The following is a 15,362-nucleotide window of genomic DNA, read 5'->3' as shown; positions in this document are numbered from 1 at the left end:
GAAATGATCAACCACGGGTCAAATGCATGAAAATTTCTAAAGGCTACCCGGTAAGGTTGGGCCGCGCTAAGTATCGTGCCAACGTGAAATCAACCGTGGAATTGAGATCGGTCGAAATTGGAAGTCGAGTGTGTCACAAATCATCTTAGGATCATTGACTTATCTTTGGAAGATTTTTCATGCAATCGAGTTTTTCAATTAAATCGAAAATAGCTAATTTGGCTCAAGAAATTAGTAAACCCGCTTTTGGTCGTACTTTTGGGATTTAAGTTGGTTTTATGGTCAAGTGATTATGTGAATTGAAGTGTGGTGACATTGGATTAATTTTATGAACTTGATTTGATTCAATTGGAAGAGAATCAAGTGGAATTGAAGAATTAGTTATACTAAAATTTTATGCGCCTGGAAAATGAGATTCAACCAACCATCGTGGAAAAGGTTGTGGGGATTGGGTGAGTGGAAGTGTGATGTGGCCATGAGGTCATGTGGTGGGCCAATTTGTTAGATTAAAGAAAAGGGAAAAAGGAAAAGAAAAATGGTCCCATCTCTCTCTCTCCTCCCTCTCTTCTTCCTCCCAACCGTGCGACTCCTCTATCTCCATCTTCTTCATCTCCTTCTTCTTTGAAAAAAACCCAGCAACCAGCAAGCTGGAGAAGCCGCATGCCTCCGCCGTTCACCGCCGCCGCGCACCGTCGCCGTTTCGCTTTGGCCGTCGCCCTCCGTCTTCCCCTTCCTCTCCCGTTGCGATCTCTCTTCTCCATCTCCCTTGAATGCTTCGAGACCCAGCAGCAACCAGAGAAGTTCCGTCCGAAGCTGCACGCCAGCCGGAGGTCTCGCCGTTCGCCCATCGCCGCCGTCGCGCGCGTTTGCCTCGCGCTCGCCCGCGCCTGGCCGCGCGCCGCTCCGCCCACTTCGCCCAGCTCGTCGTCCCGAGCTACTGTTCAGCTCGCGCAAGAGCTGCCGGAGCTCGTTCGTCGCCGCCAGCCACCGCCGTAGCTCCTCCACCCTTTCCGACCCGAACCGGCGCCGGATCTACCCTTCCTCGGCCTCAAACCGCCATGGACAGCAGTTGAAAAAAAATGGGTATGCAGCGGACGTTTGGCCCATTTTGGCCGCCTTCCCGAGCCCGGATGCTCGGCCCGCTTTGAGGAAAGTTGTTCTCCTCAGCGTCCCCGTCGTTTTGGTCCGCTCGGCTTGCTAATCCGGTGAGTTTAACTCACTAAACCTCTCTTAGAGGGTTAATTATGCTTAGGGAGGTTTAGTTTATGTTAAGTGTTATTAGGTTGTTAGTTTAGGTTAATTAAGAGTAGATTTGATTAAGGTTGTGGTTTAATTTAAAGTGTGCTTAATTAAGGGTAAGTAGGTTTATTTAAAATAAGCCTTGATTTGACTTAAATGAATTTACTTTTGATTTATTTAAATGTCTCGAAATTATTATATAATTTAATAATATATTTTATTCGAAATTAATAAAATATTATTATTTTATTATTTTCGGAATAAATTTAATTATTTATTAAATTCCGAAAATTTTGTCAAGACCCTAAATTCTCAGAATTTCGTACCGGTCGCTGCTGTGTAGTCAGATTTTGAAATTGATGATCGGATATTATAAATCGAGTGTGAATTGTGAAAGATAGGGATATTATTATTTAATTAATTTTCGAAATAAATTTAATTATTAAATAAATTCCGAAAATTAAGTTGGGACCCTAAATTCTCAGAATTTTGTGCTGATCGCTGCAGTGTATTCAGACTTTGAATTTGATGATTAGATATTCAAATTGAGTGATGATTGGTGCAATTAATTATCTAATTGTTGTGTTTGGTTGAAAGACTCGGGTCGCAGTAGTGGCTAGGCCGACTGGATCCTTATTCTATAGAAATGCCGTCAGGAGAGTGACGTGGCTCGGGTCGCAGTAGTGGCTAGGCCGACTAGACCTTTGTTTTTATAGAAATGCCGTCAGGAGAGTGACGTGGCTCGGGTCGCAGTAGTGGCTAGGCCGACTGGACCCATGCTCCTTCGGGAATGCCGTCGACGTAATGACGATGCCGCGCTCCATGGGGGGGAGGCGATGCCTGGCATTAGTGTCAGTAGATAGCCGAACTGCGAATAGACTATGCCCTTGTGTGGTAGTGAATGATAATTGGAATGCGTGCTGAGTGCGATTATGATTTATATGAAAATGATGGCTTTCCAATTGTTTGAATTATTATTACTACCTGAGATTGTGTGATATAAATTGTGCTAATCTGCAGGAAGGAATTAAGACGAGGTAAGTCTTCTGTGTGACGTGGCTAGGCCACCCGGGGTGTATTTTCTTTCTAATAGGGGTTTAAGGGGTTGAACTTGCTGAGACATCGTCTCATCCCGGTTGTGGGATTAAAATTTCAGGTCCCTGATGGACGGAGTGGCCAGATAGCTTTGGTTGGCCTTGAGGAATTGCAGAGGTGAAGGCATAAGATTGGAGAATGTGTCCGACTTGTAGGTCGTAGGACAATTCCTTTTTAAGAGCCGGTCTTTTGTTGACTTTTGGCTATAGGCATTCGTTTGTAATTTCGTTGGTTTATGTAAGTGATTGGTAGTGAAATTGTTTCCTACTTTTCTATCCCGTATTTTATTGTCAGGGGTTTTATAATACGTTCGCTTGCGCATTAATAAATCAATGGGGTCGGCGACACTACCTGGGAATGTCGCATTTGAATGACCATGGTGGGATGTTGACGCGCTCGGGGTTCGGGGCGTGACAAGCAACACCGGAATTCTGGGTTTACCTGGATTCTCCTAGTAGGCGGGCATGGGATGGAGCGACACATTTCATTTGGTAAGATAGCAATAATGTAGCTCGTGATCATTTGTGCCTCGGGTGCATAGTTTGTTTCGAGATGCGGTCATTGCAGTTAGGACCAGATCGCCACTCACTATGCTTCAGGATAGGAATGTTCGTGTGGTCTGATCGATGCTGAAAATGTCCTTCGTGCTCATTGGCAGATGTGTTGGACTTAAAAAGGGTGCGAAGCAAGTTGTGCAGCGGATGCAGGTTGTTGTAGAGCAGGTCTAGAGATATGATTAAAAAGGCTTCTTGAGTAAGAGATCAACATGGAGAATGTAAGTCCCCATCTGACTTCTTACATAATGTGGACGTTTTCACAGGTTTACAAGGAAATTACGTGTTCCTAGAATCATTTCACTGTGATAACAAGCTTCTCGATTTAGAATTTTGCACGTGTTTAATTAACATCCCGATGCAAACAAGTCGATCGAGGGAAGGAAAATTAGAGTCCTAGGACCATTTAGCAATAATAAAGTCCCTCTGTCTGAAGTTTGTAACACGTGCTTTATTACAATTTCGATGTAGAGAGCAGCAACTCAATATCAAATCACCAGTTCTCACCAAAGAATTAACTTAAAGTAGACAAAATGGCAACTAAGAATGAGTAAATGACGACCGATGTACAGTTTTTCCTCACCAAAGCTCAGGGTATTGTCATCGGACTCCATCGGCAATGGCATGCCAAGAGAAAGCAGGTGTCCAGACCATTTATGTGCCCTCATTATTCATAAATAGCTTTATTCACCGACTTTGGTACGCTGCCACTTTTTATGCACACTTGCATCTAGATGTACACGGTCCATTTAAAAAAATTTCACTAATGTCTCAGGTCGATCTCATAAACATGTCAATAAATCAGTTAAGCATTCTTTCTTCTCAAAAACTTGGCGTGCAAGATATATGTATCATATATTAGCTACACTTTTTCATGAGACAATTAATTACTGAGGAAACCAAATCCACAGAAATTCAAACTGAACAAATAAGGAATGTCAAGGAAAGTACACTAGAAGTGCCAAAAGTTATGTATGTTGCTCACTTTGATGTTAAAAGTTTCCGTCGAATCATTTAAGTGCCAAATCGAAGAAAAAACAATCACTTTGGTGCCATCCACGAGAGATTTTGGCCAAATTAATTACGTGACTTTTATATTTAAAAAGAAAAGTTGTGGTGGGTTTTAAACAAAGTCGTTTTCCATCCTTCTTGAGAAACGACGTCATTTTGCTGTTATACGTGGACAGCCTCACAAAAACGACGCCGTATAGCTCATATGGAGACTAAAATTAGGATTCTTTGTCCGATCCTTGCCCAATTGCCATCGCTTGACCACCGTTGTTTGCCTACCGTCGCTCGGCCACCATCGTAGTTGCTTGACTAGGTAAACAAGGAGAGGCTGAGGTTGTTGCTCAGGTAAGAAGTGGCAGGAAGAATAGGAGGTGAGGAGGAAGAAGAGGAGTCGAAGGTGCCATTGCTGGTGTCACTGCTGGTGCTACTGTTGGTGCCGCTGCTGGTGTTGTTCTAGGGGGAAGAAGACAAGGAGGAAGCCCATGCCTTCTCTCTCTCTCTCTCTCTCTCTCTCTCTCTCTCTCAATTTGGGGATTTAAGGTTCTTACTTGAGGGAAAAATGCCAAACGGTGTCGTTTTGTTATTTGGATATTGTACTCTTTAACGAGTCACGTCAACTTCAAAAATTAATAAAAAAGTGCCATGTTGGATTTCCAACCAATTAGATCGGCATTAGCAGTGAAATAATTGTTTTTCAAATTCGTTGGCACTTAAGTGATCCAAAATAAGCTTTTGGCACTAAAATGAGTGCCGTTCATAATGTCAATCAACCTACTCTATGGATGATGGATAGATGTTTCTCAAAAGGAACAATTGCATTAACCTCGAAGATCCCCCCATTTATGGAATCTATTCACCTCTTTAATATGCTCTTCAGCATTTCGTAGATATATATATGGCATCTGCTAATGACACTTACTTAGACACTACTTAAAGGGAAAAGAAAGATACTTTCAGACGTTTTCAGACCTAAGGTTGCCCTTTGTTTTTTGCAACTCTTAGCAATTCTTTGCCAAACCCTACAAAGGACGAGAGACACAAACGATTTATATCATTCATTCTCATCCATCATTGTTGCTCTCACTCCAATTCTGCACTGCTTGCACTACCGCTTGTTTGATAACTTGAGAATCAATCATATCACCTTCTTCTTCATTCTGCAGAACAAATTAAAACGTATGATATTATCATTACTATTAACTCTTTATAATCAACTGTATAGATACTCTCAAGGTCGTGTCAAATAACTCGTTTGATTTCACCACCATACACATCCGAAATTTGCCTCTCGTTTCTAACAAGCTCTCGCATGCAACACACACTCCGTGTCATCTCGTGATCTGATATCACAACTAGTGTGTGAGTGCGTGGGTGGGTGTGCGTGAGAGAGAGAGAGAGAGAGTTTTGCACGCAACTTTGTACATACTGAGGGGATGTGAATACGTAAGCATAAAGATGATAAAAATGGGATCAAGAATCTTACTTCGCCTCCAAATGCTTGTAGGCGAAAGCTGTCCGTGCAAGAAACCCTAGCTTCAAGAACATTAAGACCCAAGTCTTCAAAAGCTTCCAATATTGACACTAGTAAACCGGGACAGCTTTTGTCCGAGAATACGTTGATTAAAAAACCTTTCTCTAGGGTTTCCACTGTTACCTGCTGTTTGGTATAACAGTACAAATTGAGGAACGAGAAAGAAAAGTCAAATCACACAAGTAATGGGGAAATGAAGCGATAAAGTTTTTCTTTAACTCAAATTTATTTGACTGAGGAAAAAAAAAAACTCCATGAAAAAAAATAGGGCGTGCATCATCTTAGTGATGAAGATACACAAGATTGGATTCAAAAAGAAGGAGAAAGCAACATAGTATGGTATATTAGTTTAATAAGAACATACCACAGGCAATTGAGGTTGCTGGCTTGAAGTTTCTGCAATTGCTATATCTTGATTTAGCCTTTCTACCTTCTGCTTCAGCTCTTTGATATACTTGGATGCATCTACTATGATTGAAGTCTTGTTTAGCTGACAAATATGAGAAGAAGGAATATAAGTTCGGCATTAAAATGGTACTAGAAATTCAAATAAAGTGGTTATTCTAATCTTTATTCCGAAAATGACTGTGTTCAATTGATTGAACCTGATAAGCGATTAATAAAAGTCATCCCACACCATTAAAACTGAGATGAGTTAACATTCCCCCATATCCATCCCCTCTAGATTGATTGAAATATGAGGAACATCAAGAATTAACGGAAATCAGTTCATCAGAAAATCACTTGCCGCATCAAAATCAAAACGGGGAGGAAGTGGGTGGGAGGATATGACCCTAAAAAAAATAAAAAAACTCACCAAATCAGAGAATTGAAGTCGAAATAGAAAAATAGATGGAGCGAAGGGAAGCTTTTTAGAAAGAAAAAAGGAAACTCTTGATTGTCTGGGTATAATTACATCATATTACATAGCAAAATTAGAGGTGGCATCATTGGTGAAATAAGAATAAAGCCAGTGGAAGCAAAGGAATCAGAAGAAGCGCAGGAGGGAATTACTGCATGAGAGTTTGTAACGGAACGAAGAAGTTGCAGCTTCTCATGCAGTACTGCCCTCTTTTGCTCTCTCGAAACCATGCTATCTTTTCTGCCTTCTTTTCTTTTCCTCCTTCCTTTTTTCTCTTCTTTTTTTCCAGCCCTCGGAATAAAATTCGTTTTCTTTCTATAATCCTCCTTTGTGCACTCCGAAACTGCAAGCTCTGAGGCTGTTTAAAGAGGGGAACGAGAGCTCTCGAATCTATTCTAGTTCCCCCGTTTTCATCCCACTTGTCTGCCTCAGTTCCTTCACAAGAAAAATATAGTATTTTGATTCTATTCCGTGAATTTACAATGTTATCCTTTCTTCTTTGTTATTGTTCCAATTATATGTTTCTGCTTTTCCTATCTGTAATTCAGAAAGATGCATTGACATGCAGTGGAACCAGATTGCAGCTGGTTTTACAAGAATTTTGTTTCTTTTAAGAAGGATTTTGTCCACAAGTGTTGACGATATCGTAAGTTTTGAATCAGCTATACTTCAAGGTTGATCTCTCCAAAACGTGGACAATCGTGCCGGGAGAGCGTACAATTAGTGGTAAAAGTTATTTCTTACATTATATCAAATTTTATTCTTCATGGCATTGAATAATTCACTCATTGATTCAAAATCAAATAACAAAGGAATGTCTGAACTTACATATATGATTGGCAAAAAATCCTAACAAAGACTTCATTAAAGAGACATCATACTAGTGGCTCTAATTGAGGTATTTGGACTTGCATTCTTCTCATATTGGCTCTTTGTGGACATTTTTACGGTTTGTACTTTGACGAATTAAACACTATGTCATGAATATTGAATACTGCTTGGCATATTAATATTAGTTTACAAATATGTTCACTAACTGTTTGGCACGATATAAATTCATAAACTCATTTTTTCAATGAACTTGAATAATAGCATTACTTGCACAAACTAATCATATATACACAGAGAGAGGTCCGAATTATATGTTGAATTTACTAATGTTTTAATTTCTAAATCACCAATTATTTTCATTAGGTTGGAACCTGAATCTGTTTTCGCTATGGTTATTTGAACTTGCATCATGAACATAGGTTTGAATTGTCCAAACCATAACTCATACGTCAAAGTTGCCGAGCCAATCTCATTGCAATTTTTGATGGTGAAAAGTCATGCTCAAGATCTTTGTTTTGATTGATTGTCATCTCTTGGGATTTACTATGACTCTTTACAAATTGACTAATACTTTATACATTATAGCATATATTTTATATAAATAGCTCATCACGCATCTCCTTTAAGATTCACTATATTCTGTATTGGTCAATTAATTTGAAATTGTAATAAAGTGTTACTTCATTACAATAAGATCGTTTACTTCCTCTTGAATCTCTAACAAGGCTTGATATGCAAAATCCATCTAAACCCCTCTCTCCCTTCCCTTCCCCCCCAAAAAAAAAAAAAAAAAAAAAGAAGAAAGAAGAAGAAAAAACAAGAGAAAGAAAGAGGAGAGAAAAGGGAGGGGTATAATGGGGAAGAGGGGAGGGGGACGACGAGCTCGTGAAAGGAAGGGGTGGTGATTGAGGTTGGGGATGGAGAAATGAATTGGCCATCGAAATGAGCGAAGAAGAGTAGGAAGCCACCAAAAAATTGGATGTTTTAGTTGTGACTCTTGAATGCCTCCAAATTCCCCTCACGGGACCTTTTCATTACTCCCTCTCTCTCACCAGCCGTCACCTTTTGTCCTCTCCCTCTCTCCCTCTCTCTCCACACGTGCCATATCACAACGCCTTTTCCATCACTTCTCGTCCAAAATTAAACAGAAGTCAGTAAAACCGAGAAAATTCAAGCCATCTCTCCCTAAAAACAAGGAAGAAAAGCATCTCATCGTCCTCCCCATCGTCCTCCTCCTCCTCCTCCTCTAGTAGGCTACTCCCTTCTTTGCCTGTCGCGCCCGCTGGACGTTTCAAGGATGGTATCTCGTTTCACATTTTATTATTGCTTGAGGAATGGCTAGTACTGGTACGTTCTTTGAGAACACGTCCATGCATAGATAAAACACTATTGAAAACGGAAAAGCGTAAACACCCCCTAAAGTACATTCCTGTCGAGACATGAACCTCGCGGGACAGATGAACTCCCGCATCATCTTATTGTTCGAGGTTTTTGTCCATGCTTGCAGGACAAGCACTTTCCATGCTCGATCACAAACTACCCTTCCATAGGTCATTAATTACTCGTAATTCACAACCTTTTGAAGCAAACTAATGGACCATAAAGAAATGAAACGGAGAAGTTCATATAGAGGTTGGAAAGCAAAGGCATTGGTTCATCAATTAGGGTTTCATTGGTTAGGCATTGGGTTCTTTATCTTTAGCACCTTTTGAAATTTATTGCTGCCCATGCACGAGCTGTGTCCTTATTTGCAGGCATTAGCTCCCCGTTGAAGTACAGAGAGACCATGCACAGAGAGATTCCATAAACAGTGGGTGTACAAAAAAAAGGCTGTGAATAGCCAGCTCTAATAAATGGATGCATCACGAGATACTTTAAAAGATACACCCAAAACAATTCTTTTTTCCCCCTTACCCTTTCTTGCTTGCGTTTGCTTGGCCATGTAAGTTTGGAGCTCTCTCTCTCTCTCTCTCTCTCTCTCTCTCTCTCTCTCTCTCTCTCTTTCTCTCTGTGCTTTGCTTCCAACATTGTCTACATTCCACAATGACAAATCACGTACCCATCTATTCACATGTGTGCCCATTAATCATCACTACAAAACAATTGCTCTCTCGATACATTATAGTCCTGCTCCAATTTCTAGTCCCTTTGCGTTCCCCTAAAATGCAGCCATACTCTTTAGGTTTTTAGATTCTAAAAGAGTCAGCTAGGTCAATTTACCTCTTGTAAAAAGTAATTTCTCGTAAATAATTTTACCACTTTACTGCTGCAGTCCGCTATATCTTGATGATACATTGTTCTCTAACATATGTACTGTTTCAAATATATCTGAACGTTTTTAGGGAAAAGAAGAAGAGAAAAATAATTATGTACCAAATCACCATATTCAATTTCGCATATAGGAGAAATGCTACATACACCAACATTTTTACCGAATTTACCAAGTCATATAGCAAGTCATAGTACATTCTTTAGCATCTTTCTATATGAATCCCACTTATTTCGAACGTTTAGTGGGATATTCGACACATCATTATTCAATAAGAAAATTCTAATGTAAAGGGGTTTTAGTATATCACTTCTTTTAGAGATAATGGAATATATGTTCTCGACTGTGTTATCTAGATGTGGAAAGGAAAAAGAATTTTTCCTCACTGATTAATTTTAGCTTTTGTCTTCTTGTACGTATAGATTAACTACTTTGAATGTTTCTCTTGATTATGAGGACGGGGTTATGGCATACCTCGTGGATTGTTAATGAAATTCATCACCAAACTATGAATTTTCCTTCTGCAGATAAAAATATTTCCAATTTAAGTTTCGTTCGTTTCACGGAAAATACATGATTTGAAAAATATTTTCTCAAAAATAATTACTTGTTTCTCGAACAAGTCTACCTACGTGGTATTCATACAGGTTGTGTATTTACATAGCTTTTATTTGTAGTAGCTGCATTAATTCTATGAACAATTACTTTAGTTTGCATTTTGAAATATTCACAGAGAATTTTTAGGTGACAATTTATTGAATATAAATCTAATAAGTGGTAGAGTGCGGATCTGTACATGTAGGCCTCCAGCCATGGCCGTGCTCTTTAAAATAGTAACTTTTCCGGCATTGTGGGAAGTCCAATTGACTCGGTCATAGCTGAGCTGACTTACTTATGCATATTTTATATATAACATACATGGACAGTGAAGTTACGTAATGTTTTTCACATATATAATATTATAGAAGACTGATTAAACATAAGACGCATTCATATCTGTCTCATGAAGACTGCAAACTATGCTTACAACAGTTGCATTATGTTCAATTATTCTGCGAGAATAATGTGGCTTATTTCCATTAAAAAACGATATATATCCTAATAATGCAGTTTAATTTCTTCTGGGATACCACAAATCCGCTTGTCTTATTATCTCCGCCCAAAAGATTTCTTCGAAGCATGATTGAACATCTGACACCACAGGAGGCTTGGGTATATTGTCCAATTAGGTGTCTTGAAGCTCATGAGCATGATGACATTTCGAGAAAACATAAGGAAAAATACAATTCGAACCAGATAAGCAATTTGTCTTCGCACGTTTTCCCACATCTATAAGCCTGTGACTCCCTCAACCCATCAATTTCCACCCCGAATGTTGCATGATGCCAAACGGGGAAGGAAACTCAGTACTCCGTCAAGAAATTAATCTTTAACAAGACATTCTAAGATTTTAAGTAGCACCAAAAAAAAGGAGAAGAAGGACCATGGAAGGTGCTTATCAAGGTGATTGATTTGCCACAATGTTCTAGATTCATCATATTAACTTATTTGTTAGTTCTACGAAATTTTGAAAAGATTGTTCAGTTCATCATCAAGACAAAATCCAGAGAATGGTGGTAGGCCCTGTCTAAAAATGAAATACTTCGATGTTCAGCATGCACAACATTATATTACAACCAGCAAATTGACATACATCTTGATATAATCATCATTTCGTGTCTTTTTTGGTTTTGAGCACAAGTATATTCAAATAATACGTTATTACCGATTGCCATACATCACATCAACTGATGACATGATGTGTGAAGTCCGTTTTTGAAGAGCGTCACGGGTTGCTCTCTTCTTATTAAACTCAATTTTTTTTTTTTTTTGTAGCACATGCAAGGAAGAACACCTAGTGTTAGTTGAATTGAAAGTGAGTGCACGTGTAATTAGAAGAACAAATTGAAGTTACAAAAATTTGATACATATACTTGCACCTCAATACCATTTGTGCTCATCTATAAAATTGAAAATGAAAATTGTTTAGCTGAACAATTGCGGTAAGCTTGTATTCTTTAAGTCAAAACAAGTGAGTGGTAGAAACACCTGACCATCTTCTATATAATTAAGCTAAAAATAGGCTTTCGTCTCATTAACTGGACATTCCTAAATTACCTTCTTATCAAACAATGGAAAGAGGAAATAGGACATAGTGAACATATCTCTAGTAACTTCTCGCTTCATCCACTTCCTTAAGAACTACTCACGCCAGATCACTAATTATCATATAAAACTAAGACGTGATTAACTGATAAGCACAAGAAGTTCAATAGATAATCATACGATCTCGACTATTACATTAAAATTAATGCTAGACATATGAAAACTAAATCACAAAATTAATTTGCGAAGCAATGCGCTTCAAATATGGTTGGGTTTTGGAAAATAACTCGCTTGGTCAGCCCTTGTGTATGTCTGAGGGCTTGTCACATCACCTTCGAATTAATAATCCGTATATCATTAATGTTAGGAAAAATTATCTAAAAAGTTCTAAACTTGTTGCACTTTTGGAATTTAGTCCTAAATTTTTCAATTTTGCTAATTGAGTCATAAACATTTTCATGTTTTACCAATTAAGTCAATTTGGTCAACATCGCTGGAAATTGCTGGTGTAGGTGTTGACCATCCTATATGACAAAACTGATCAATATTTCTTTGAATTTATATTATTTTATTGTTATTTTCTTTTTTTTTTCCTTTTTCTTTTCTTTTTTTCTTCTAACCTTAGGTTTGCCCTTGGGTGAGGACATTGGCTCTCGCCTTTTGGCCGGCAAGGGTCACAATGCCCTTGCCCAGACCAGGTAAGGGTCATTGGCCTAGGGTTAGAAAAAAAAAGGAAAAGGATAAATAAATAAACATATTAACATATTATTAAAAATTATCAATATCAACACTAACCATGCCATGCAGGATGGTTAGTGTTCATGTTAGTGATTCCTAACAAAAATTGACCGAATGGATTTAATTGGCAAAACGTGAAATGGATTATGACTCAATTGATAATAGATTTAAGAATTTTTAGACAATTTTCTCATTAACGTTACATGTATGTCCCTAATTAGGTAATCCTGGCCCAAAAGAAGGTACATTAGTTATGCAAATAGTCATTAAAAGAGACCAGGTAACTTAAAAACCTTCTAAGAGATGAACATGGCAAGCTTGTTTTTTTTTATTATCAAATAACACGTAGGAAAATCGTGGAGGACCTTGGAAGATTCTTTTCGGATGATTATGCTTGCATAATGACATTGTTTGATGATGTCCGACGTCTCATGAATTATTTTGAGCGTGGCGACGCTAGTACAGACCTTCGCAGTGTGCCACAATTATGGAGACGCAATTGAATTTTGTGTGTGTTTGGTTTTTTTTTAATTTATTTATTTATTTATTTATTTATCATCATCATCATCATCATCCTAATGATTCGAGCAAAAGTGATAGTACATTGCTGACCTGTCCACGTTTTTGTGTCTACTTGTAAATTTTATTTATCGAGCAACGGGACAAAATAAATCCCAGAAAGGAATATATCTTAGGGCCCAATCATGGAATGAAAGCATAGCTGAATTCAGAAATGCTTCCCGTGACATTCCATATTATTATAAAAATGAAAACGAAATCTCATAATAAAACAAGCCAAGGCATATTACAAACCCATTTCTTTTTATAAAAAAAAAAAAAAAAAAAGAGAAAAAATAGAAAATCCCTTCTAACAGCATGTACCCCCTTCATGGCAATTGAACTTTGTCTCTCCCTCTCTCTCTCTCTCTCTCTCTCTCTCTCTCTCTCTCTCTCTCTCTCACAACCAACCATGATTTTGCTGATATTTTAAAACTATGAAATATGTTGTTTTGTCCAACGCTATTATGCGGTTATTTCTTTTGTCATGGCGAACATCCTCTGCATGCATATCGGTAGTATAGGATTCTTCTAACTCTGCTGGCAAAGCACACGTGACTTGCTCTTCGGGAAAGTACATTCACATGCAAATGTAACGACGCGGGACTGATAAAAGAAAACGAAAAAAGAGAGAAAAATGTTGCAGAAGCTGGGACGATAAGTGCTTGTGCTCTCTGCATGGGACGAGAGAAGGGCTTAAGAGTGACTAAATGATGATTTAAAGAGCGTGGAGTACGGTTGTAACATTGATATTCTGAAAGTATTGTGTATCTGATACTGCCGAAATGTGAGATGATAGTAATTAATAAATTTAAGACCGTATCAAGGAGTTTAGATGAGATTAAGGAAGTCGTTTTCATGAGGCGTGCGTGTAATCTCTCTCTCTCTCTCTCTCTCTCTCAGGTCGTTTTCAATAAGTCTTGACACTTTTCAAAGCATATCACATATCATCCACTGTTGCCTAGGGTTTACACTTGCAAACAAACGAGTGCTCGCACTTTGGACAGCTATATTACTTTGTCTTTTCTCAGACGAATGTTCTCTTGAGGAGTTTATCTGGAAACTGATCCAAAATAATTTTGCCTCTCCTCTGGTTTTATTGTATCGCCAATCTTCGAGTTAATTCTGCTAAGACATCCTCAATGATTACATACAAAAGTATCAAAAAAGGAAAATGTAGAGAGCTTAATGACAGCGACATATAATTAAGGTTCAATTTTGCTTTGTGTATGGATTTAAATAGGGGACATGCTTTTTTTTTATCATAGTGGAAGGAAATTTTCTAATTACCTTTTTGATTGGTGGGTTACAATTATGGACATCACCCTCATTTATATGTAGTTAATTTTGGGCGTGGATCGTGCCATCGACTGAGATTTGAGGGGAATATACCCCTTTATGAGGTTTATCTATGCAATATTATCAGTATACTTCTTTGCCTTATGTATCCCGTAAAATTAGGAAGTTGTAATCACAGTTTGCATCTGTTTCAAACTCTATGTTACTCTTAATTTTTCCTCGCCTCCTCATTTGGTTTTGTTTTGCCACACCTGCAGCTTTGACTTGTTTATAGTTTGAAGAGACTAGAGACATCTATATTCACCAACGAAAAGAAAATGAAACCTCCTAAGAGTAATATTTGTCGACGATATGTTGTGTTGTCGTGATCTTCAGCTTTTCCAAAACAACACGACAACCCGAAAGCTTGCACACCACTCGCAATACATCTCATTTCATTTGAATCTTATACATCATTTAGAAACCAATAGCCGGTTTCAAAATGCGGATGACTCACATAAACAGTAGGGAAAGAATGGTACAAGAAATTAGGAATTATACACTTTTGAGTGACTACATTCATCATGTGACGGACATATCAATTGGGTTAACTACCGCCATACTGTATATGCACAATCGAGAGTGAATTTGTACCATGTATGTAACCATGTGGCAATTTAAGTAATTGGAATGTTGACAGAAACAAGAAATGTAAAAACTTAGGATTTTCCAATGAAATGAGCAAGGGCTCTTATGTCACAATAATTGTTATCATGTATAATCTCTCCATCCACAGTACACGTTGCGCTCATGGAACGCACATGACATGCATATATACATGGGGACTGGTGGCTAAGAGGGAATGCAGGATTTTAGCCTCATCTGAGTTGCGAGTGGTGACCCAAAAGACAAAAACTCGTCTAGAAATAGCAAAACCCTAGAGACAGCCAAAATTGGTAGAATCAAGGGCTTGGGACGTGCTCTCTCTCTCTCTCTCTCTCTCTCTCTCTCTCTCTCTCTCTCTCTCTCTCTCTCTCTCTCTCTCTCTCTCTACCCCATTTTGATATTGACAAAAAAGATTGCAACATCTTTCTTCTCTTTCAGGTCACGGGGGCGGTTTAACTAACAACAATTTTCAAATTTTTGTGGCGATTTTAATGATTTTTATTGTAGAACTTTTATGGAGCATATGAAAGAATGACACTGCGCTCTCTTGTCCCGTCGCTTCACATGTACCAGAGCCAGCAAATT

The 15,362-nt window shown here is 38.4% G+C and overlaps 1 protein-coding gene and 1 long non-coding RNA gene across 3 annotated transcripts; one reads left to right on the top strand and one right to left on the bottom strand.

The window, feature by feature from the left end:
* The first annotated feature begins 566 nt into the window (after positions 1 to 566).
* On the top strand, positions 567 to 3,184 carry LOC120295604. The gene is made up of 3 exons (XR_005552969.1): positions 567 to 1,205; positions 2,396 to 2,825; positions 2,993 to 3,184. It is a non-coding gene; the product is annotated as an uncharacterized LOC120295604 (long non-coding RNA).
* A 1,567-nt stretch (positions 3,185 to 4,751) lies between these two features.
* On the bottom strand, positions 4,752 to 6,716 carry LOC104454437 (transcription factor SCREAM2). Of its 2 annotated transcripts, none has more exons than XM_010069275.3 (4): positions 6,445 to 6,716; positions 5,795 to 5,920; positions 5,383 to 5,556; positions 4,752 to 5,056 (listed from the first exon to the last, which is right to left on the bottom strand). In XM_010069275.3, exons 1-4 carry the CDS (start codon positions 6,520 to 6,522, stop codon positions 4,961 to 4,963), a joined length of 474 nt encoding a protein of 157 aa, XP_010067577.1. In that variant the 5' UTR covers positions 6,523 to 6,716; the 3' UTR covers positions 4,752 to 4,960. The 2 variants fall into 2 exon arrangements, with proteins under 2 accessions (XP_010067577.1, XP_010067578.1); XM_010069276.3 differs by having other exon boundaries at positions 5,383 to 5,553.
* Between the last annotated feature and the right edge of the window lie 8,646 nt (positions 6,717 to 15,362).

The sequence above is a fragment of the Eucalyptus grandis genome, chromosome 7 (genome assembly GCF_016545825.1).
Source record: "Eucalyptus grandis isolate ANBG69807.140 chromosome 7, ASM1654582v1, whole genome shotgun sequence".
NCBI lineage: Eukaryota > Viridiplantae > Streptophyta > Magnoliopsida > Myrtales > Myrtaceae > Eucalyptus > Eucalyptus grandis.
Note: the sequence above shows the minus strand (reverse complement) of the source record. Positions and strands in the feature narration are given on the sequence as shown.

Bases quoted from the DNA above. Each gene is read 5' to 3' on its own strand.
- LOC104454437 (XM_010069275.3), bottom strand. From the start codon at position 6,522: ATGGTTTCGAGAGAGCAAAAGAGGGCAGTACTGCATGAGAAGCTGCAA. The intron at 5,921-6,444 runs GTAATTCCCTCC...CATATTTGTCAG, and splicing joins CCGTTACAAACTCTCATGCA to CTAAACAAGACTTCAATCAT. The intron at 5,057-5,382 runs GTAAGATTCTTG...TTTGTTCTGCAG, and splicing joins TACAAGCATTTGGAGGCGAA to AATGAAGAAGAAGGTGATAT.